Raw genomic sequence first — 22,119 nt, forward strand, 5'->3', positions numbered from 1 at the left:
GTGCAGACAAACATCCTGCCCACGTGACACCTCACCTTCCGTGGTGCAGGGAGCTCGGTAATAGGGCACCGCAGTGCGCCCTCCAGTGGCTTCTCGATGCAGGGCCACCAGTGAAGTTACCACCACGCTAGTTTATCAAAGAACCAGCTAGCCCTAAGTCGTGAGGGGCTTGTGAAGCGACCTGGCTGTCTATGAGCAGCAGTAGCAGCGATGTGGCCGGAGTGGTGGTAGTGGGGCCGGGCTTGTGCTGTGCACGGTCAAGGCACGAGGCTGGAAGTATTTGTGGAAAGTGGAGTAAAGAACACTGTTACTCACTTTCCTCCCTTCAGCCCATGTGTACACCCTATTAGGGTTTGTTTTCACCTTCCCTCTGGTCACCAGTGTCCTCAAGGCCCTATCCCTTGAATCCTCTCCCATCTCTAACCAGTCTGCTATACTTTGTCTTTAAAAATGCTCTCGAAGCTTTTTGCCTTTTCCATTTAGTTGATCTCTTGGCTTCAATCACCACTTCTATGCTGAGGTCTTTCTAAGTCCTCTGACCCCACATAGCCAAGGGTCCACCATCTGGATGAGACCTCCTTCTCCAGGATCAAACTAAAGTTGCTGACACAGAGCTCCTCTTATCCCTGGTAGCCTTTTCTTGTAGCTCATCGCCTTGGCTGCCTGAGAGGAACCTGGCCGTCTAACTGCCGTCACGTGCACACGGACCTGCAGCAGGACGCCTGCCTACTACTGGGGCCTTCAGCAGCCCCGCCCGAGGCCATCGCCAGTCTCGGCTACCTGCTTTGTGTAAGGGTGTTTTCACCTTTCAAGCTTGGCCTCCTCACTGCCACCAAGAAATTCTTTAAAAATTTCTACTCTGGTCGCGTTATTCTCCCCTCCCCAACAGGATGTCCAAACGCAGGCCATCCGTCTTCAGTGCTTTTAATGATTGCTAGCTCCTGACAAAAGCAAGCCTGCTGGGGAGCTGCACGCTCCTTAAGGTTGTCGGCGGGTGTCAGTGCGCTCCCAGGCTAAGCAATCGGACACCCTGCAGACACTGCACTGGGCCAAGTTCTACCAGTGTTCTCAAAGTACCGGGCAGGCTGCCGCCGGACCCTTTTCACTTGCTGGTATTTCTAGCTCCTCAGTGGTGCTGGTGTGGTTGTGTGTGGGGCTGCTAAAAGGAAGCTCAACAGTTCAAAACTACCGCATCCTAATAGTCAAGAATCCGTCTGGGAAACTCACAAGAGGCAGTTCTACCCTGCCCTGTCGCGTGGCTGAGTCTCCGACTCGCTGGCAGTTTGGTGGTTGTTTCTTTTGCTTTAAACTAGTTCAGGACCCCCCTCCCTTGTTTCCATCTGACCGTGAGGGCTCCTGCTTCTTTTTGAGGGAACTGAGCACTCAAGGGCTCTTAGATGTAAGTTAGCCAGAACCTTAACGGGCCGAGGGCATGGGGCTCAGCTCTCTGTGACACACACCAGGATGGGGCAAGCACACACAGACTCCAAGTGATCCCTTGCCTTAGGCAAGACCCTGCCTTGCAGAGGGTCTGTCCTGGGCGGTTGGTACAACCTCTTTAAGTCCCTTCTAACACCACAATTTCATATTTTCTGCAAAACAGTACACAGACACAGATGGTAGTAATACTTTAATTATAGAAAAAGTCTCCCCAGTACAGGACTCCATAAGCGCTGGATGAACAAGTGCAATGTTAAATACAGTCAAGAGGCAAATGCTACAGAGATTTTGCCTTTATGAGGAAATGGCATGTCCTGCAGAGGCTGTGCCGCCCAGCAGAGACGAGTACATATTTCAGAGACATCTGGTTAGCTCTTGGGGCCACTCTTTCTACAGGATGGCCAGAAATGCCACAGAATCAAATACTATTGTTTTTGGAACTTCTTTTGACACTTGAAAAAACAACTCCCTTTTCCAGTAACAGCTTGCATGGAATTTAAGCCTGAGTAAGATACCTGCTCTCAAAAGGACTCCTGGAACGCCATTCCCAAGTCGCCCACCCTTCCCGGGCCGAGTAGGAGTACTTTCGTAGCCCTCAGTGCATGTTAGGAATGTAGGGTAACTGGCTGTCGTACGCTGTGCAGTAAACCTGCTGATTCCCTATCTTCTGCTCTCTTTGCTGTCATATTGTCAGTACTTCCCTCTGCTTGGGCAACAACATACGTAACTGACACTTACAACTCTGTCCCCCTCAGAGCTCCTCAAGACCTAGCTTTTCTAATCCGGATAGAAAATGCGATACACACACTCACATTCTAAACCTCAGGCCCATCCTGGCTTGCTAAGATGCCTGAGTAAGATTTTCTGGATGAGACCATTTTCTTAAGAAAATGTTTCGGTGCAAACAACTTGGCTTGTTTATTTAGGCACTTAAACACCCCCCCCCAAAACCTGATCCCCACTTCTTATTGTCCTTATGAAAAGTCCTCTTGCTCAGCTGGCCAGTAGCTGACTATGCAGAGGATGACCTTGAGCCCAGCACTGACAAGTCCTGTCAGCAAGTGTCCCGGCTGGGTGGAGCCATCCAACTGTAGTGGGGGCAGGGGCTCTCCCCCAAGGCACCCCAGGGGACAATGCTCATAACATCCCTCACCCCAGACCGGGAGCAAGACCACACCAACCAAAACTGGGGAGAAGAAAAGAAGACTGAGGTTTTGAAAGCCCGAGAAAAGGAGTTCTGCCCATGGAACAGGGCCAGGCCCTACGGCCATACCCTGTGTGAGGGAGGGCCAGTGAGGACACAAGCCGTGGACTGAAGCTGCACACAGCACTCACGTCCTAAGGACACGGAGGTCACCCGTTCTCTGTAATGGCACAAAGGGCACGGAGAGGATGAAGGAAGCACCATCACACAGTGACTGGACGGCTCACCTGCTCGTCTGTGCGACGACGTGCCGGTCAGGCCAAGGCCAAACCTCAACTCAGGAACCAACGGTCTCACAAAAAGAAAAACGACCCCTGGCTACCAGTTGCCCACCGGCCCGGCCATCAGCCTTGCAAATGGGAGGCACCGGTTATGGGAAGGCTCGCTTAAACCCCTCATGTCTCCCTCCCTCCGTCCGTCCCTGGGTCAGGAACAGAGCCCAGGCCCCACTGTTAACATGCAGTGTCACACACAGACACAGAGAAAACACACTTCTTAGCTCTCTTCTTCACACCTGGGAGGAGTGCCCTGGCTTTATCTTTGGAGAATCCCAACGTGGGAGTCAGGATATGGGATCGAGTAGCTTGCCCTTTAGAATCGTCCAGAAGTGGGACTTGAGAAGGTCATGGTCCAGCAGGAAACTGCCTCTTCACCTGGCTGAGTAAATGCTCCGGGCGGGTGGCTGGGAGGCCAACTGAGGCAGCCCGACCCAGCCTGTGGGGTCCTTAGACCAGACGCGTGCCCTCACACCATATATGGTGCTGCCCCAGCTCTGCTGCCAGCAGCCAGGGGCCTTGGAGGAAGGAGGGGATGATGAGTCTCAACAGTGCAAGCAGCAACTCCCTTCCACTTGCGTTCCCTTCAATGTGCTCCTACTGTGTCGAAGCAGCTGACAGGCTACTTAAACACCTGAAATATGGCCACCGTAAAAATTCGCAGATTTGAAAAGAACAGCCAGAGAACACTCCCACAGGGGCGGCCTGTGCAGGTGACCTTCCCCCTCAGCATCACCCTCTTTCCTTTACAGCCTGGGAGGCACGGAGCTGCCCCACGGCCTTGCTCTGGATCCCAGCCAGGGTCATCAGATCCTTGCTCTGGATCCCAGCCAGGGTCATCAGATCCTTGCTCTGGATCCCCCCAGCCAGGATCATCAGATCCTTGCTCTGGATCCCAGCCAGGGTCATCCTTTGGAGATCTCCTCCTCCTTGAGTTGTTTCATTACACATGAAGAATCTGTTGCATGGCAAAAACCTTGAAGTTCAAAAAGCTTTATAAACTTCGTTATGCCAACGAGTCTGGCTACATGGTTTTGGATTGTTCGCGGCACTAATGAGAAACAAGGTCTAACTCAAGCTCGTAGGGAGAATTTTCCTTTGGGCATTTTGAATGAGTGCCTTGTTCTTCCCAGATGCAGTCTGGGGGCCCGGGCCCAGGCCCAGCTTCCTCGCTAAACTTCGAATAACCACCCGCACCAGGGCCTGCTTCCAGGGGCGTGTCTCCTTTTAGGTTTGGTCCCTTTGCCTGGTACGAAACAAGACAAACACCACTGAGTGTAAAGATGAGGACTGCTCTGCTGGAGACGAGCCATCGGGGGCGTAACTGCCTTCCCTGCTTGGCAGCTCTGCCAAGACTCAGTGAACAGCCCCAGCCACATGTCTGTCAGCTTCCCAGGGCTGCCGCACGCTGGTAAGCCTCCTCAGCAGTGCTGCGCCTCCTCCTGCTGGAGGCACAACGTAGGGAAAAGGACACGTTCAGCACGGAGACAGCAAAGGCAGGGGGAGAAAGGTGTCCTTCCTCAGAGGGAGACAGACCGGGGTGGGCTGGGGTGGGTGTGTCCCCCACACAGGAAAGCTCCCGGAAGGAATGGACCCGCAGCTGGCTCTAGTCCTGAAAGTCATTAGATGCCAGCTGAGAGAGCGGGGCATTGAGCCGATCGAGCTCGTCCACTTGGGGTGGGTGGTGCATCGGTATCTCCTGATCCTCCACGACGTCCTCTCCAGCCGCTACCAAGTTCGTGAGGGACTTGCTTCGCACACACTGGAAATCCACGTGGCGGCTCTTTCCTTCTTCCTTTTCCCATGACATCTGGATAAAGGGGCGCTGCACGTAATTGTAGATCACCTCTGACCGGCCTCCAGGTCGTCTCTTAATCTTTTCTTTACACGTAGGATAGCCTGCAACGGTGCAGAAGACCCAGCCTGTGACTCTGGCAGATCTGACTCTTCCTTCTGCCGAACCACGCCCATGGCCTTCTAAGCCCAGAGACTTAAGACACTTGCTTCCCCAGTCACTGATCCCTGCCTTCTGAGCTCGGCTGCCTGCCTACACGCTCCCGTCCCTACTGCAAGGAGCGAATCCAAGGGAACTCACAAGGATTCCAGCCCTCTAATGGCAGGGGAAGGGAAGTACTGTGTCCTCAGTTACTGGCAACAGTGTTACAGAACAAAATCCTGCCAGAGCACAAGGACTACAATGAACTCTGCAGCCCAAAGTGGCTGTGAGTCCCACTCCACTCAAGGGCAGTGGGTTCAAGGACCCACCGTGAGGCACCAGGAGAGGCAAGTGAGATCAACATTGGGCCTGCAGAGAACGCGGGGTACCACCTGACAGAGCTGGCAGTCTGTGCCGGGGGAAAGGAAGCCACGTGAGCATAGCTTCAGAGGGGTAGAACTAGCAAGGCAGAGGAGGGGTTGGATGAGTTCTCTGAGGTGTGCGAAAGGTGGGCCTCATGGAGAACACTTGCGAGAGCTGCCCTATGAAGTGGGGAGCCCTAGCACCCTGCCCCTGAGGTTTCCCAAGACAGTGGAAGGTCTTAAATGGGGGATCTTCTGGCTTTACATCCCAACCTAAATCAGACACAGCGAAGGGCAATGCATTATGGGGCATGAGGGAGGCGGCAGGGATAGCGCGAGGGGTCAGAAGAGAGATGGGCGACTTCAGCACTCAGCCTGAGACCCTTCTCTGAGCCTGGTGAGCACGCGCTGAGCGCCACTGCTCAAATGGTCTACACCAGCTCCGAACATCCATCCAGATGTCTCTAGAAGGCACGTTATGGGGTAATAACCGTCCTAGAACTGCAACGGCCCCCTCACTTTCAGAAGCAGTCTCACTGGCCCTCCCACTCGCTCAGCCACAGGTCCGCTCTGCAAGTCTTCACCCACCGGGTCCTTTGTCCCCACTGCTCCTTGGTCCCAAGAAGAAAACCAGAAGCGATTTCTGGTGGTTTTAATGCATTTTCAACTGAAAACGAGAAGGAAGTACGTGGACAAACAAAAATCTCCTTCCAGCATGGTGGTAAAGTACTTTTCCTGGGTCCTCTGAAGCTGAACTTTGAGACATAAGCTGTGGCCAAGGAGCCACCCCACTCTGGAAGCAAGCAGCTGGAATATAGGCTGGACCTTCCCTTACCTTCGATACCAATACGAATGTTTTTTAAGCCCCGTTCCTTCAACACTGTTTTTGCAACATCCCGATTCTCAATGTATTTGAAGAATCTGTAGAGCTTGGAGCTATAAAGAACTAGTGGAAAAAAGAAAAATAAAGGTTCATTAAACGAGCTCCAAAAGGAGAAGGGCAAACATTCGGGACAAATAAAAAGTACATCTACACTGACCCATAAGGCCAGAACATCCAGGGGGATCAGATGAATGTGAAGCAGATTAGTGGGTTAGGCATGGGCTGCTCCCGGGAAGAAAGCTGCGACGTCTGTTCCCACCGAGGTGTACGGCCTCGGAAACCCCACGCAGAGCTTGCTAAGAGTCCGCTTAAGAATACTAATAGAAGCCAGAGGCTCTAACAGTCTCAGGGCGGAGAAGGCCTTTTGCAACTGACAGAAAACTAGAAGCCATCAAAGATAGGTGGTTGACTATAAAATACACATCGGTGCACAAGCCGCACCACCGTCAGCAAGGCTAAAAGCGAAATAACCAACTGGAGACGATGGCTACGACTGACACAGAAAAGCTGTTGTCCTTCAAGCTTACAGAGACCTGCCACAAACAGAGAACATTCCCAAATCAGCAAGTAAAGGATGAACTGCCATTCAATTTCTGTAGTGGGCAAGACACACACACAGTTAACAGGAAAAGAAAAGAAGCCTGCCACCCTCTGTCGTCGGCGAGTGGAAATTAGTGCAGCCTTTACGGAAGACAATCTGGCAACGTCTCCCCAAAGCGCATCAGCAATTCCATTTTCAGAAATATAATCCCCTAGCTATGCAAGTGTGAAAAGACTAGGCAAAAGGATGCTTTGTGCGGCATCAGTTATCCGATCAACAAGGTAGAGACGTTAACTTTTTCAGTAGGAGGCTGTTGAAATTAGGGATGGCACATTCATGCCATGGACTGCTGTGCGGCCATTAAAACAGGGGCTTTTAAGCTTTATACACTAGCATTATTTAAAAAGAGGTGGGGAAGTTGTGTAAATGACTGCTTTTAAAACTGGAACGCTGCGCGTACCTGGACAGATGTTGCTAAAGTACCAGAAGAGCGGGCGGATGCGACAGGAGTGGGAACAACTTCAACGCCTATATGCTTCAGTTCCTTAATACTGTAGTAGCAATGTGGAAAGATTAAAAGTAAACAGAAACGAAGAAAAGCATGCAGCTGTGATGCCACATACTACCGTGTGTATGTGTGTGTGTGCCTTGCTAAAAACAACTACTCCGTGTGAGGGGCTCTTACTTTGAGAATACTCTTCCCCCATGGGCGGGGGGTGGTCTTCGTCCCAGTCCACCGAATCCTCATCTGTCAGCACAACAATGTGGCACTCTCGCTCCCCTTTCTTGGCACAGCCCACCATGATGGGCAGGATCAGCTCTTCGAGGTAGTGGTCAAACTGCTTGTGGGCACCATCGTTGGACAGTTCATGCAGCAAAGCACCTGGAGAGAAGCAATGCAGGTGACCCTCCTCCCTGCCCCAACGCACACAGCACGGCACCAAGCAGAGTGTGATGTAATCACGGTCACCAGAGGGTCCCAAGGAGCTGCTCGTTTACAAGCAGAGTTCCCTGCGCACTCCATGGTGATCATTAAGACAGGTTCCCTATGTCAGTAATCCCCGAGCATCCTGAACAACTAGTGTCAGACTCAGTGTATTAATTCTATGACTCTGTGGCACCGCTTGTGAAAATGCTCTGGGCCCTGATTTCAGAGACTGGCCACCACAAAACAGCCTGCTGTTTTGTACGGGTCAGACTAAGCAGAGAAACCACAAGTCCCGAGGCCTTCCTGGAACATGCAGAAAAAGTCATGTACTTTAAAGAATACAGAGCCCTGGTGGCCAAACAGTGAAGCCTCCACTGCTAAGGCAAAGGCTGGCAGTTCAAGCCCAGCCTACAGCTCCACAGCTGCAGGGAACCTGTTCCTAAGGATGACAGTCAGCAACCGCCCATGTGACCATATGAGTCAGGACAGACACTAGCAGCTTCAGAGAAGACTCAGGAAGCTTCCCCTGGTAAACACAGAGTTGACAGGGCAGCTGAGTCCTGGAGCAGCCTTGAGGGTCACAGCAGGAAGAGCACAGAAGTCTCGTCAGTCTTATCAACTAAATGAAGCTACTGCCCGTGCTTCATGTACCAGTGTTCTGGGATTGGAGGAGGCCCTGATCGATCTGTGAGACACTCGGCATACACGAGGTCCACAATCATGGCAAATGCACCACTAAGACAGCCCATGCAATGTCTGGAGCGTGGCTTCCTAGGCTCCAGCCTCGGGGTCCTTGTCTGAATGACAGACAAGGAGATCCTGTATCCACTTCCTCCCCTTCTCCTGGGCTTCCTCTAAGTTTCGAGGGGCTGAGGCAAGTGAAAGACGAGGCTCACTGGTATCACGGGAACCGCTGCCTTTGCACATGATCTCCACCCATACTGGCTCCTGCTGTTCAGCATCCTCCAAGCACCTTCAAAGCCAGTGCCGCTGGTGGCTCCCCTGTACTTACTCAGATCCTGACACCGGATGGTGTTGAAATCAAAGTTAATGCAGAGGTAATCACACGTATCTCTCAGGTCTGGAATGGAGATGCCGTCGGGACAATTGATGATACCAGTTTTGTAGTAATCCTGGAAAAAGATCAGGAAGAAGAAAGGTTTGGAAAGCCCCAGATGGTAACGTAACCTCTTCGACCCTAGTAATTCTTGATTCAGTTAAGACCGAAACTCCAAACTCGCTGCCAGAGTCAATGCCGCTCAGGGACCCTGCAGGGCAGGGCAGGGCAGGAGCAGCCTTGTTTCTGTTAGTGGGCTACTGCAGAGTGAGGGAAGTAGCTCCTGAGTGCTCTGGCATGGTGAAGCAGAACCTGACCCCTAACTGGGATCCAAGAAGCAAAGAGGACTTGACGGTTACAGAATGGAAACAAAACAGGGAAGGGAAAAGACCAGAAACCAGGCCCAAGGTCCAAGCAGTTTGATGGGATTCAGGGCTGTGGATGAGACGCTCGCCTCGGGGAAGGGATGTGACAGAAGAGACGGCTACACACCAGCACCGTGCGAAATACAGTCGCACTGATTCCTTCCGCAATCTCATACTCTCCCTTCTCATTGGGCCGTGTGAAGTTGTACTCTCTCCCTGGTCCAAACATCCTGAAAGAGACACCAGCAACAAGGTTACCTTCTCCAGCGGGACCTTACACAGACGAGATGCTCCCCTCGGAGCCTCGCCCCACTGTCTCACAGACACAAGTTAAAAACCTAGCACCGGGCCCGACCCTTAATGGACATGTTCACAACGGCAAGCCCTCAGGGTTCCGGGTGGGAAGCTTCTGTCAGCAAATGTGGGGAGACGGCAACTATGGTGTTTGTTGGCTCCTAGGAACAGCCTTCTCACTGCCCAGGATGGACTGGGGCAGCTCAGGACGACTGTGTCCACACACCGGACTGTCTCGACTCTACCAGCACTCACCAGCCCAGGAGGCCATTTCTCAACACTTCTGAGTTTTGCTTTTTCTAACCTGAGAGATGACTGAATTTCTTGGTGCCTGCAAATTAATGCTTTTCCTTTTTTTGGATGATGGCACTCTGGGAGAAACCGCTCTTATTCAGTCTCAGGAGTATTCCTAACGGAAACCTCAGGCTGGGCAGAAAAGGGCTGGGAGGTAAGCAGCTGACAGACAGTTTGACCTGGTTTCACAGAAACAAGTCCGTCTGACATGAGCTCCTAAGTCATGAGGGCATTCCTCTTTTCTCACTGACTTCTTCCTCCCTTTGCTCTAATCTCCTCTAGGCTCGCTGGCTGGCCCACTGGCTCCTGCTGCACTCGGCTGAGCTGCGGAGGGGAGGCCAGCACAGGCGGAGCGGCAGGCAGGGGGCCAGCTGAGCCAGCCTGGTTGGATTTCCCAGAAGAGGTTCCAGGACACTTCCTTCCTTAACCTGCCAGGAAGCTCTATTGTTGTTCACTTATTGCCAACGCTTATCTTTGACTCTGAGCCGGCTCATTGAAAGGTCTGGAAAAAATTCCCAAATCACCTGCTTTCCATAGCACTTTGACAGGCATGCAAAATTCATCCTGATTAAAGTAGTCATCCAAGGATGCTGACATGTTCCTGGAACGATGGGCTGAAGTCTAGCTGAGGCAACTGTGAGTCAGACTAATTGAACCACATGCCATAAATTTAATCCTGCATCCACCATCAGCAGGGGGTAAGCTCAGAACTGTTCATCTAGTAGAGATAGCAATGAGCATGAAGTCACTCAGGTCCTCTCACCTGGCCCTAGGTGACTGACTGTAAGCTCACTGGCTACGTACGAATGTAGCCCAGACGTCCAGAACTTACCATCCTGGGCTTCTCAGCTCAAGGATCCACCTCAGTGAGCCTCCCTTCTTCCCCAACCACCTTCCCACTTGCAAAAAATCCAGGTATCATCAAGAACCTGTTTCCCAGGAGGGGCCAGCTTTTCTTCTCTTGGGAGCTTCCAGCGGTGTTGGTGGTCTCAAGACTGGGACAGGAAGTCAAGGCCGATAGAATATAAGGCCCATTTGGAAAATGGTGCTGGTTAAAAACTGCTATGCACTTTAGGGATATATTTAGCGTAAAATCGCAGATTTATATTTAGCCTCAAAGTCAACACATTAATGATTCATTCTGATTCTCATTCAGCTCAAATTAGCTCAATGTCCTGAGTGAGGGCAGACCTTGAAATAAAATCTACTTCTACATGGGGATGAGTCCACTGATTTTTTTCCTGTGGCCTTCCTTGTCCCATTGTCTTGGGGAACGTGGTTCACTCTAGTTTTACTAGCCAAATAAACAAAAACGCAATCGCTGTGACTTCGGTTTCTCAGGAAACATCCCGGTACTTTGCGGAGATGAAACAAATGAAAGCCAGTCTTCTGCTTCGGAGTCAGTCTACCAAGGAGAGCGAGAGGGTCACCCAGCTACTGCAGCCCCAGTCCAAACAAGACTCTCCTTCTGTGGGGCTGCGTGGCTCTACACTAGCTTCGTAAGCAAATCACGTGTGTTAATCTATCACCAACACACACAAGGCGTGCTCGAGCTTGAGCTTGCCCCACCCTCACCCCCTTTCTCACAAAGGTAGAAAAATAAGTCAGGCAGAGCTTTCTACTCTCTTATCTGCAGCTAGCAGCAGGGAGAGCTACTTGTTCTGAAGAGCGGAACTGGGAGGACGTTGTGCTCCGTTACCTTCCCAACATGGTGTCCGGGTGTGCAGTGAAAATCTGGGGGTTCACAACAAACCGCGTGCCATCTACAAGGAGCGTCACTTTCTCCGGTGCTTGGGCATGGGCGTTACTGCTAAAGCCCACGCTGCTGTTTCCATATCGCTCTGAAGCAATAAAGGGCTCGTGGGTCCGTTTAGTCCCCGCTTGGAAGCAAGCGCCTTTGACGTCTTCGGGAAGTGGCATGACGTGAGAGAACGTAAGATTGGCGGGCTGAGAGGCGCGGTCATGCGACAGGTCTGAAAGATCGTACAAACTCCAATAAGGTGAGAGCAAAACACTGGGGGAAATGAACTCTTGTCTTAAAAACAAAACAAATGATTTAAACAAACTCTTAGGTGTTCATAAACGAAAGCCCTGTTTGGAGCAAGTAAAGACAAAAATACAGAGAAGAGTTTCCTCTCGTGAGTCCTGAGCTTGCTTCCCCGGGTGTGGAACAGGGATACCCACCCTTCAAAAACCATGAAGACATCTGGAACGGTGTATGTGGTTTCCCGCTCCCCAGGAAAACAAACCAACAGAACACAATCGGGGCGGGCCTGGAAAGCCAGCCCCCTAGCTCCTCAAGTCAGGTTTAGGGATTTCACCACTTTTTCCTTCGGCTTTCACGGCTGCCTCATACTGCTGTGTGCCACCGAGCCGGCTCTAACTCTCAGGCCCCACAGGACCGAGAGGAACTGCTGCATCGGGGCTCCTTGTCTGTGATCTTGACGGACTCAGCCAGCCACATCTTTCTCCCACAGAGCACCTGGGGAGTCTCAACTGCCAGCTCGGCTATCAGCCAAAGACTTAAACCACGGCACCACCAGGGCTCCCACTTCTAACCAAGTGCCCAAACACAAACTTGTACCTGTTAACCAGTCAATTCCCACCAAAGAGCTGGACAGGGTGTCAAGACTGCAAACCAGTGGTTCTCCACCTTCCTCAGGCCGTGACCCTTCATACAGGTCCTCATGTGGTGGTGACCCCCAACAATAAGATTATTTTCGTTGCTACCTCATCACTGTCATTTTGCTACTGTTATGAATCAGGGGACCCCTGGGAAAGGGTCATTCCATCCCCAAAGGGGTCGAGACCCACAGGTTGAGAACCGCTGCTGTACATCTTCACTGGAGCAGAAAGCCTCCTTTCTTCCATGGAGTGGCTGGTGGGGCCACACTGCTGACCCCGTTGGTGAGCAGCCTCACTCCAACCCACTAAAGGAACTCGCTACTTCTCTGTGACCAGACTACTCATTCCCAGAGACTCCACACTTTCTTAGAATCTCACACACCCACTCAAAAGCATTTTAGCTACACGCTGGAAAATCCAATTTACTAACAACAGCTACGGCAATTTTTAGAACAGTCAGGTCTTGCTCTCAGCAGAAAAACCTGGTGCAAATGACCCTGGATTAGGAATTCATTTGTGGAATCGCAGTTTTGTTTTGAATGTTACCAAAAAACCCGTTTCTTCAAGCAAGTGATTGCATTTTCCTGCACCTGGCTCGTCCCCCGCACATGACAGGCAATGGTGTCGTCCCTCGCCTCAGACTCGTTGGCTATAAACTGAAATCTGGTGGGTGGGAGTCTTAAAATGGGTGAGACCCATGATACGAAACAGGCTTATACTAAATGTACGGGATTTCAACGACAACCACGAGCGTGGCTTACAAAGATTTTACCAGAGAAGCCTTATAAACAGGCAGTTCTCGGAATATACTTTAACGAGAATGGCCCAGCCGCTAGATAAATTGGGTACGCTCAGCTAATGAACATTTGTCTACATTTCCTTCCAGTCTGTCTTCTTGAAGACAGTACAGTGGCTTAGAAAGCACCGACTCCCTCGCCCTAGCCTCGTGTATTGTGCATCTGTACAGTTATCCAGGAGCATGCGCACTGCCCCAGATTCCTGCACCCAGACCATCAATACGCTGCTACCGTGCACTCAACTGCAGACGATCGGAAGCTGATGCTGCCGCGACCAGCTGGTTGTAAAGCTCACAACCTTGCGACTTTCGCTCTTTTGTGTGTGGCCCTGGGTCTGCACGCCAAGAGCTATGTCTCCACATCAACACTTTTTCGCTCACCTAGCCAGGGCTTCACCCTTGTCGTGCCTGAAATCCTCATGCACATCTTGATCCCCACCCCAAACAACGGGGCAATTAGACTGGGTTGGAGGCCTGAAGGACGCGGCTTCTACCCAAGCTTCTACAGTTTAAATGGGTGAGCAGGTCAAGACTCGGCACAAGTTCTCTCGTGGTGTGCTCCCCGGTGGAAGTCTCACACTGCTTTTCTGTCAGTGCACAGGCTGGGGGGAGGGTGCTGCAATGATCCAGGTGGGGCTGCAAAAGCAGATACTTGTACTTTATCCTGAACTATGGTACCCGCTTTTTAATTGCCAAAGGAGTGCTAAGTAATGTTTGTTTTTTCTGAAAAGGGGGCCCAGAGGACAAACCAGTTTGGGAACTGATGGCTTATACAGACAAATCCCCCGCATCTTAACAATGTGAATCATCCATACACCGAGGCTAACAGTTGTGACGATAAGGGTCCGGAGCGGCAGACTTTCTAGAAAGGACCAATATGTACAGATTTGAGGGTCTAGGGCCAACTCTGCCAATGGAGTGGGAAAGGAGGTCCATTAACAAACGAGCCCTGTGCGGTTCAGTGACGTTTACAAGAGGAAGAAAGGGCCAGCTTTGACGTGCAGCCCCAGAGTGCCATCCAGAGACAGAAGGAATAAAATTCCTAGCACAACGGGTCCTCAAAAAAAAAATCACTATTATTATTGCTCCTATTGTCTTGATTAAAAGTTAAAAAATAACCTAATCACTTGTCAAGTGCCTTCACATCCATAAACTCATGTCCACCGGCCTTGGGGGCTAGAAGAACACTATCATCTTGTTTTCTAGATTAGGAATGCAGGGCTCAGAAAGATTAAGCATCCTGTCCATGATTGCAGCTAGTAAGTAGCAGAGTTTAAATGTTACTGTCTTATGACTTCAGAACCATCGCTGTTTCTCTTACACCACTGTTGGCTAAGCCGATGAAATCTTTGAAGAGCTTTTCCGATGGTCAACTCCCTATGACTGTGATAAAGTTCAGCCAAGTCTCTGGATACTTTACTCAGATTAAGAACCTTTTGTGTAAGTGAGGCCCACAGCCCCCAGATCAAGTCTTCTCAACGTACCGTCATTCCTGGGGCCCGCGGGGTAAGTCAGACTTTGCAGACCAGATGGAGTCGGGCTATTCACTTCTCTATCTTGAGCTGCAGTGGCCATGTCATCCACTGGGCGGCGGGCCTCCTGCCGCAGTAACCTGTCACCGTCGCTGACAAGATGAACATTCATCCTTGGGCTCTGTATCCTGAACTCTGGTCCTGGATCAGAGATAAATCCTGGAAGGCAGGAATGCACGTGCTTTACAGCTCTCTCGGAACAGCTTTGTGAAAACGTCTGTGGACCGAGGGCAGAACGAGCACCGCGAGGACAGCTCCCATGCTGCGGCCGTGCATGCTGGCCTTCTCTATCGAGGACCTGGCCAGACTCGAAAGAAACCTTTACTGAATGACCGAGACAGTAGCCATTTAGTAACTGTGCTGTTGCGAATGCCACAAGCGGATTTAGACAAACAGCAAGCCGACAGCACAGAGCAGAACTGCCTGCCCCTTGGGTTTTCTCGGCCGAAATCTTTCCGGAGCGCTGGGTCTGTCTTTACTCCTTTGGAGCCACCGGTGGGCTGGAGGTGCGGGGCGTTGGCTGCTAGCAGGGCACGGACCATTGTGCTACCAGGGTTCCTGACTGATGCACTACCAGGGAACTACTTTAAGCTTTATCCCTAAACAGGCACCACATCTGCCGACTTTGGTCACTCAACTGATCAGTTGTACACAACGAATGGTGGTGCAGTAATACAGTATTGTTTATGCCGGAGACGTACATAACATAGGTAGGAAGAGAAACAGTCCAACTTAAAAAGAAATATAAATTCAATTTTGTAAAACCCTGTCCATGGGTCTTTAAAGATTGACATATACTCTCTTGCAGTAAGTAAGCATTTTAAAATTAAGAACAGGGGGAGCCGGGGGAATGAGGAGCTGATGCCAGGTGCGGAGCTGATGCCAGGGGCTTAGGTGGAGAGCAAATGTTTTGAGAAGGATGAAAGCAATGAATGTACAAATGTGCTTTACACAATTGATGTATGCATGGATTGTGACAAGAGATGTATGAGCTCCTAATAAAATGATATATATATAAAATTAAAAACAATCACAACCATAATAAAGTAAGAGTGGCAGCTGCAAGTCTTTTGTGTGTAAAATTTTTAATTACTTGTAGTATGCAAGTTTTTATCTTTCCTGTTATTTTACTTCCTGTAGCACACGCTCAATTACTTAAAAACCACCCCCAAATCATATCAAGCTGTAATGGCTACTGGCCTACTCCCGTCACCTCTCCCAAGCAGTGCCCACCCGTCATGAAGCACAGTGACTGCCGTGGGTAAACCACTAGCTGACTAGGAGTCTGGAGGGGCAGCCTTTCCCCGAGGCAGCTCTACTCCTCAGAGCACTCCTGAAGTTCACGCTACACTTGCTGTAGTCAAGAGCACCCGGGTTCCCATTTGGGGTGGGGGTGCTCTTGACTACAGCACTTGCTGGGGGCCAACAAGTCGGCTCTGACTCACAGCAACCCAGGTACAACAGAACACTGCCCTGTCCTGCGCCGTCCCCACAATGGCTGCTATGTTTGCAGCCTGTCAAGCCAGCTCATTGAGGGTCTTCCTTGGTCACTGTCCCTCTTCTTTACTGGGCACGAGGTCCTTTTCCCGGGACCTTCTCTCCTGGTAACATGTCCCAGGAACCTGAGACAAAGGCACGTCATGCTCACTTCAAAGGAGCATTCTGGCTGTACTTCTCCCGACAGTCCCTGGAGCATTCCATATTCTTTGCCAATCATAATTTAAACACAGCATTCGTTAATCATGGTCCAACTTTCGCATGCACATGCGGTGGATGAAAATAGACGGCTTGGGCCGGCACATCTTAGCCCTCAAACTGACATCTATGTTCTTTAACACTGTAAACAAACCTTGCGCACCAGACGTGCCCAATGCAACACATCTCTTGACTGAATACATACAACCAAGGCGCAGGGCTACTGTCTGTTTAAGTAGATTCCACATGACTAATGTGAGAGCCAACGACGTTAAAGGCAGTTTGGTGGGTGTACAAAGAGATGCGGAGTTTTCCCGAGGAAAACTGGGAAAATCTGTTCAAGAGATTCACAGATTGCCAAAAGCAAGGTGGTGTTATTTTTCAATGAATCAAAATGAGAAGAGATAGAGGGGCCAGATAATGGTCAGCCGGTCCTAGAACATTCAAAGGAGGATGAGCACCAGAGCCAAATCAGTGCCTGGAGAGAGATCCGCACCCCAAGCTTATCCTGTCCTTGTGCACTAAGCTTCTTGTGGGCCGACCACTCCATGCACCTTGTTTGAGAAAACCTCAGTCATGGCAGGCGTCACCCCTACTGTTGAAGGATGGGACCACAGGAGCTTGTCTGCACATCCAAGATGCCGCTGTGGCTAGTTAGTAACAGTGCCAAGGGCAGGGGGTGGTCTCGAAGCCATGATGTCATCCCCTAGTCTCCTGGGAGGGGTGAGCAAGTTACGGAAACATTTAGTAATTTTTGTCAAACCTGATAAACTTGATGATAAATAAATCATTGCTAGTAGCTAGTATTCACCTGACACAGTATTTTTTAGTCCCTTAAAAAAAACAAACCTTTTTATTGTAAAACCGGTGGGAGTTTACTATTAGATCACCCTTTTGCATTCAATACCTTTGTATTCCAGAGCAATTTATCAACCTTCCCATTAGCTTGCTCCTTCCCTTTTCTCCATCTCTCATTCTCTGGCTATTGGCTTCCCTTTCACTGAGTTAGTATCTGTCTGCCCTCCACCCCACTGCACCCCCGCCCCACTCTTGGTACCCATCAAAGTCTGTTCATGTGGTATGTAACCCTTTAACTTAAAACAAGCAACAAAAAAACTGGTTTCAATATTACTAAACATTTGCCCTTTGTGTTTGACTAAACTTCACTCGGCATAATGTCCTTTGCATCCATCCATGTCATGAGCTGTTTCAGTTTCATCGTTATTCTTTAGGGATGTGTGGTATTCCGTGGTGTATGTGGTGGTGTATGTACGCGGTGTGTTCCTCCCCTCTTCCACTGAGAGGCACTGTGGTTGTCTCCATCCTCTTCAGAGAGAGGCTGTGATGGGCTCTGTCCTTTCTTTAGGGAGTGCATGCTCGGAGGGGGTGTTGCGGTCCTCCTGGAGGGCTGCCGGGGGTTGGGCGGCATTCCCAGGCCCAGCTGTCTGAGGAAGCACCACACTGCTTCCACAGTAATTACACACTTTTACTGGTGTGACAGTTCCAATCGCACCACACCCTCTCCAGTTGTTTTTTTTTCCTTTAAAGGAGAAATTAGTTATCTTTATTTAAGTCATTATGCATTTAAATGTCCTGTTTTTCATTTTTTCTTAAATCATTTTATTGGGGGCTTGTACAACTCATCAAAATCCATACATACATCCATTGTGTCAAGCACATTTGTACATTTGCTGCCATCATCATTCTCAAAACACTTTGTTTATTTGAGTCCTTGGTATCAGCTCATCCGCCCCCGCCCCCCCCTGAAAATTTGTAATTATTTTTTCATGTCTTACATTGTCTGATGTCTCCCTTTACTCACTTTTCTGTTGTCCGTCCTCCGGGGAGGGAGTTATATGTAGATCCTTGTGATTGGTCCCTCTTTCTTCCCACACCTTCCCCTTCCCCTCCTGGTATTGCGCAACTCATTATTGGTCCTGAGGGGTTTATCCATCCTGGATTCCCAGCTCTTTAACAGTACCAGTGTATATCCTCTGGTTTAGTCGGTATGGTAGAATTGGGATCATGATAGTGGGGAGGGGCAGGGAGGAAACATTAAAGAACTATAGGAAAGCTGTATGTTTCATCGTTGCTATACTGTAGCCTGACTGGCTCATCTTCTCCCTGCAACCCTTCTGTAAGGGAAAGTCCAGTTGCCTACAGATGGGCTTTGGGCGTCTACTCTGCACTCCCCCAGTCACAATGTGATTTTTTGATTTTTGATGCCCGATACCTGATCCAATTGACACCTCACGATCACAGACTGGTGTGCTTCTTCCACGTGGGCTTTGTTGCTTTTGAGCTAGATGGCCGCTTGTTTACCTTCAAACCTTTAAGATCCCAGACGCTATATCTTTTGATAGCCTGGCACCATCAGCTTTCTTCACTTTTGCTTATGCGCCCACTTTGTCTTCAGCGATCATGTCGGGAAGGTGAGCATCATGGAATGCCAGTTGAATAGAACAAAGTGTTCTTTCATTGGGGGAGTACTTGAGTGGAGGCCCAATGTCCATCTGCTACCTTAATACTAAACCTGTAAGTATATGCACAGAGCTATTTCCCCATCATCATATAAAAATATATTTACACATGCACATGCCTGCATTTAGATCACTATAAATGCCCTTTACCTCCTAGTTTTCCCCGCTTTTTCCTTTCCTCTTGTCCCACTATCATGTGCAGTCTTCATTTGGGTTTCAGTAATTCCTCTTGGTTACATTACCCTTGATCAAGCCCTACCAGGCTGCCTATACCCTCCTGGTCAATTTTGGATCACTTGTTCCCTTGTACCTGGGTTTACACCCACTTCCTTTCCCCTACCTCCCTCTCTCATGTCCCCCCAGAACTGTTGGGTCTTGTTTTCTCCTTCAGATTGTTTATCTTCCTTATCTTATCTAGATCGACCTTTAAAGATAATGTTATGCACAAAACAAGACAGATCAAAACAAAGCAACAAAAGAAAATAAAACAACAAAAAGAAAAGCCTGTAAATAGTTCAAGGTCTGTTTGTTGATCTTTAGAGTGTTTAAGTCTGACGGGATGCCATGCCCTGGCCCCAAAGTCTATTTTTGGTATTCCCTGGGGACTTCATTGCTCTGTTCCCCTTGCTGTTCTGTTGCATATCCTTAATGTTTCGCCTGTGTGTGTTGGGGTCAGATTGGGTGCAATTCCTGCACTGTGCTCCAGTGTTGTACCCCGTAGCACTATGGGTCAGTGAGGGATGTCATGTCTCTTAGTGGGGCCGGCCATCTGGTCCTCTCTGTACATTGGTTGCTCTGAGCAGGGACAATATTGTCAAGGCTTGGTGGGCCAGGATGTGTTCTACTCTTTCTTCCTCCCCCTTCATTTGCTCCTGTGTGCTCTGATCAGACACGTCCCTCTCCCTGAGCTGTAGCTTCAGTGCTGTCCTTTGAAGTGAATTCTACTGTGGGGAGGGGGACCTGTCCACGTAGTTGGGCTTGCGGCCGGTCCCTCAGACCTCTCTTCTGGTTCCCCCTCCAGTTTCTGTCATTTTCTATTTTTTGTGAAATTTGCTATTAGTATTGGTGGGAGGCGTTATCTCATCGTTTTTTGGTTTGCATTTCTTGAATGGCTTGTGATGGCAAGTATTTCTTCATCTAGTTGTTGGCCATCTATCTGGTTATCTTGTGTCTGTGTCTCTGTTCAGTACAGGCCATTTTTCTATCCATCCAAATTTAAAGGCTCTCAAAGGTGAAATATTGGGAATAGTGTTGAAAATGAACAGGTTTGTTGTTTTTTTAAAAGACTACAATTAAAAGAAGCTACCACATTTTACTTTATCAGTTTTGCAAAGATATGCGGAAGACCAAAACACAAGAGTGTTCACCAAAGAAGGCTTCCAGGAGCGGTCACCCTGTGCTGCTGGAAAGAGCGTTAAGTACAAACCAAAACACAAAAACCAGTTATGCTCTTCCACAGCATTCTTATTTTTAGGAGTTTATTAAAAAGAATGAATGGGGTAGAAGGCTCTAGTATGTCCGTGAAGATTTCACTTCAGCAGTGTTGATTTCTAAAGTCACTGTAGCTTTCTCTCCCGACCTAGCAGCAGCCCTGGCAGCACACTGGGACAGTGCTGGGGTGGGGGTGGGGTGGGGGGGGAGGAGAGACCATGTACATTCAACACTGGCAGTATCCCCACCTCTATGAAGGGGCTTCGGTTATTTGTTATTTTTCAATTCCATTTTCCCACAAACATCTGAAGGTCTTTGGTACTATCCATTTTTAATGAGCCCTGATGGTGCAGTGGTTAAGCGCTCAGCTGCTAAACAAGAGAACTACGTTTGAACCCCACGCTGGAGAGAGTTGTGGAAGTCTGCTTGAAGTCTGGATAAAGGGCATACTGTCTATTCTATGGCTGGTGAACTTCTCCATCCACCTTGATGGAGGTCTGGAAACACTCAGAACTCTCACTCCAACCACGAGTGCAAAAGGATGGAGTCAGAAGGCTGAAAAGTGGAGTCAACTCCATCATAGAGCGTGTACTCTGTACTGGGCCTCTAGGGGAAAATTCCTTATTGTTTCATTTCATTTCCTCCCACAAACTGTTTGAAGCCTCCTCGTTTACTGAGGTTCGCTGTATGTAGACTTCTCCTGGGGGGGATACATGATTTATAAGGGAAAACCCTGGTCTCTATGTTGCTTAAAATCTAGCTATGGAGACATGATGTGAAAAAAATAAATGAGGAAAATATTTTAAATTATTCAAAATTTAGAATGGCAAATGGAATTCATTGCAATGGATTATAGAAACAATTGTTGCTATTTGGAAGGGGCGTCACTGGTGGAAAGGAGGTAGGTTTTTGAGCTGGTGTCTATAAGAAACACTTAGCAATCCTTTAACAAGTCCTTGAGGAGCGCCTGTCCTGGGCTGGACAGGGAGGGAGCTGGGCTCTGGGGAGGCAGCAGTGAAAGCAAGTCTCCATCTTTGGGGTTCAATCTAGTGAGGGGCAGGGCAGTGGTCAAGGAAGTCATGGCTGAGGACGTAGGTGACTCTGGCATGAGACCTCATTACAGAGTGCGACAGAGTGGTCAGGGGCTGAGCACTCCAGCAGAGGGAGCTCTAAGCACAAGGGCAATACTTTTTCATTATTTTCATTGTTTTCTCTCCCTTCTCTCCAATCTGTTCCCATTTTTATTCTCTCCATACAGCCACTTTTATGAATTCATCTTGTTTCTTTTGCAGAAATAAGCAAATATGTGTATACAGATACATAATCTTAATTCTTCTTGTACCTTTTTAAACAAAAGATAGACTTCCATATCCATTCTTTTGAAACTTGGCTGTTTTAACTTAACACTATATCCTGGAAAACATGCTAGTACAATAGCATACTCTCTGGATGTAAATAGGTAGAACTTCGTCAGTGGAAAGACAATCCTGACAGAATGGTATATATGCAAAAAAGCTTGAACCAGGCTTTATTACCATATGAAAGAAAGGGACAGTAGACTAATCAGGCTTGAGAGAAGGATTAATTCAGAAGGGTGGGACTCCACCCCACTGTCATCTCATACAACTTTGGGAAACACACGCAGATGATCTGAGCATCAACTGAGGAGCCGCACACCACAAAGATGGCTCTATCCAATGGCCCGCGGGAAGAGATAGTTGAAGAACAAGGTTGGGGCCAGGTTGTGTAATTACACATGTACCAGTGTACATGCTTCGGTCTAGCAGAACTGAAAGGCGGGACTGGGGCCATGATAGTGGGGGGTGAGGAAGCCTCAAAGAACCAGAAGAATATTGTGTTTCTTCAGTGCTATACTACGCCCTGCTTGACCCATTCCTTCATTGTGACCCTTCTGTGAGGGGATGTCCTATTTTCTAGATGGGTTTTTGGCCTCTGCTCCTACATCCCTCGTTCTCAACAA

At 49.3% G+C, this 22,119-nt stretch overlaps 1 protein-coding gene across 2 annotated transcripts in view; it reads right to left on the minus strand.

The window, feature by feature from the left end:
* Positions 1–1,615: 1,615 nt before the first annotated feature.
* KCTD20 (potassium channel tetramerization domain containing 20) overlaps positions 1,616–22,119 on the minus strand; it is a 37,308-nt gene continuing 16,804 nt past the window's right edge. The window contains exons 2-8 of one of the 2 annotated variants that reach the window (XM_075555199.1): positions 14,485–14,691; positions 11,279–11,552; positions 9,119–9,221; positions 8,582–8,702; positions 7,327–7,524; positions 6,053–6,163; positions 1,616–4,818 (exon numbers count right to left, since the gene is read on the minus strand). In XM_075555199.1, coding sequence (XP_075411314.1) covers positions 4,526–4,818; positions 6,053–6,163; positions 7,327–7,524; positions 8,582–8,702; positions 9,119–9,221; positions 11,279–11,552; positions 14,485–14,644 — 1,260 coding nt within the window. In that variant the 5' untranslated portion in view covers positions 14,645–14,691 and the 3' untranslated portion in view covers positions 1,616–4,525. The remainder of the gene's footprint in view (positions 4,819–6,052; positions 6,164–7,326; positions 7,525–8,581; positions 8,703–9,118; positions 9,222–11,278; positions 11,553–14,484; positions 14,692–22,119) is intronic. The other variant, XM_075555200.1, reaches the window with a different exon arrangement.

The sequence above is a fragment of the Tenrec ecaudatus genome, chromosome 7 (genome assembly GCF_050624435.1).
Source record: "Tenrec ecaudatus isolate mTenEca1 chromosome 7, mTenEca1.hap1, whole genome shotgun sequence".
Lineage (NCBI taxonomy): Eukaryota > Metazoa > Chordata > Mammalia > Afrosoricida > Tenrecidae > Tenrec > Tenrec ecaudatus.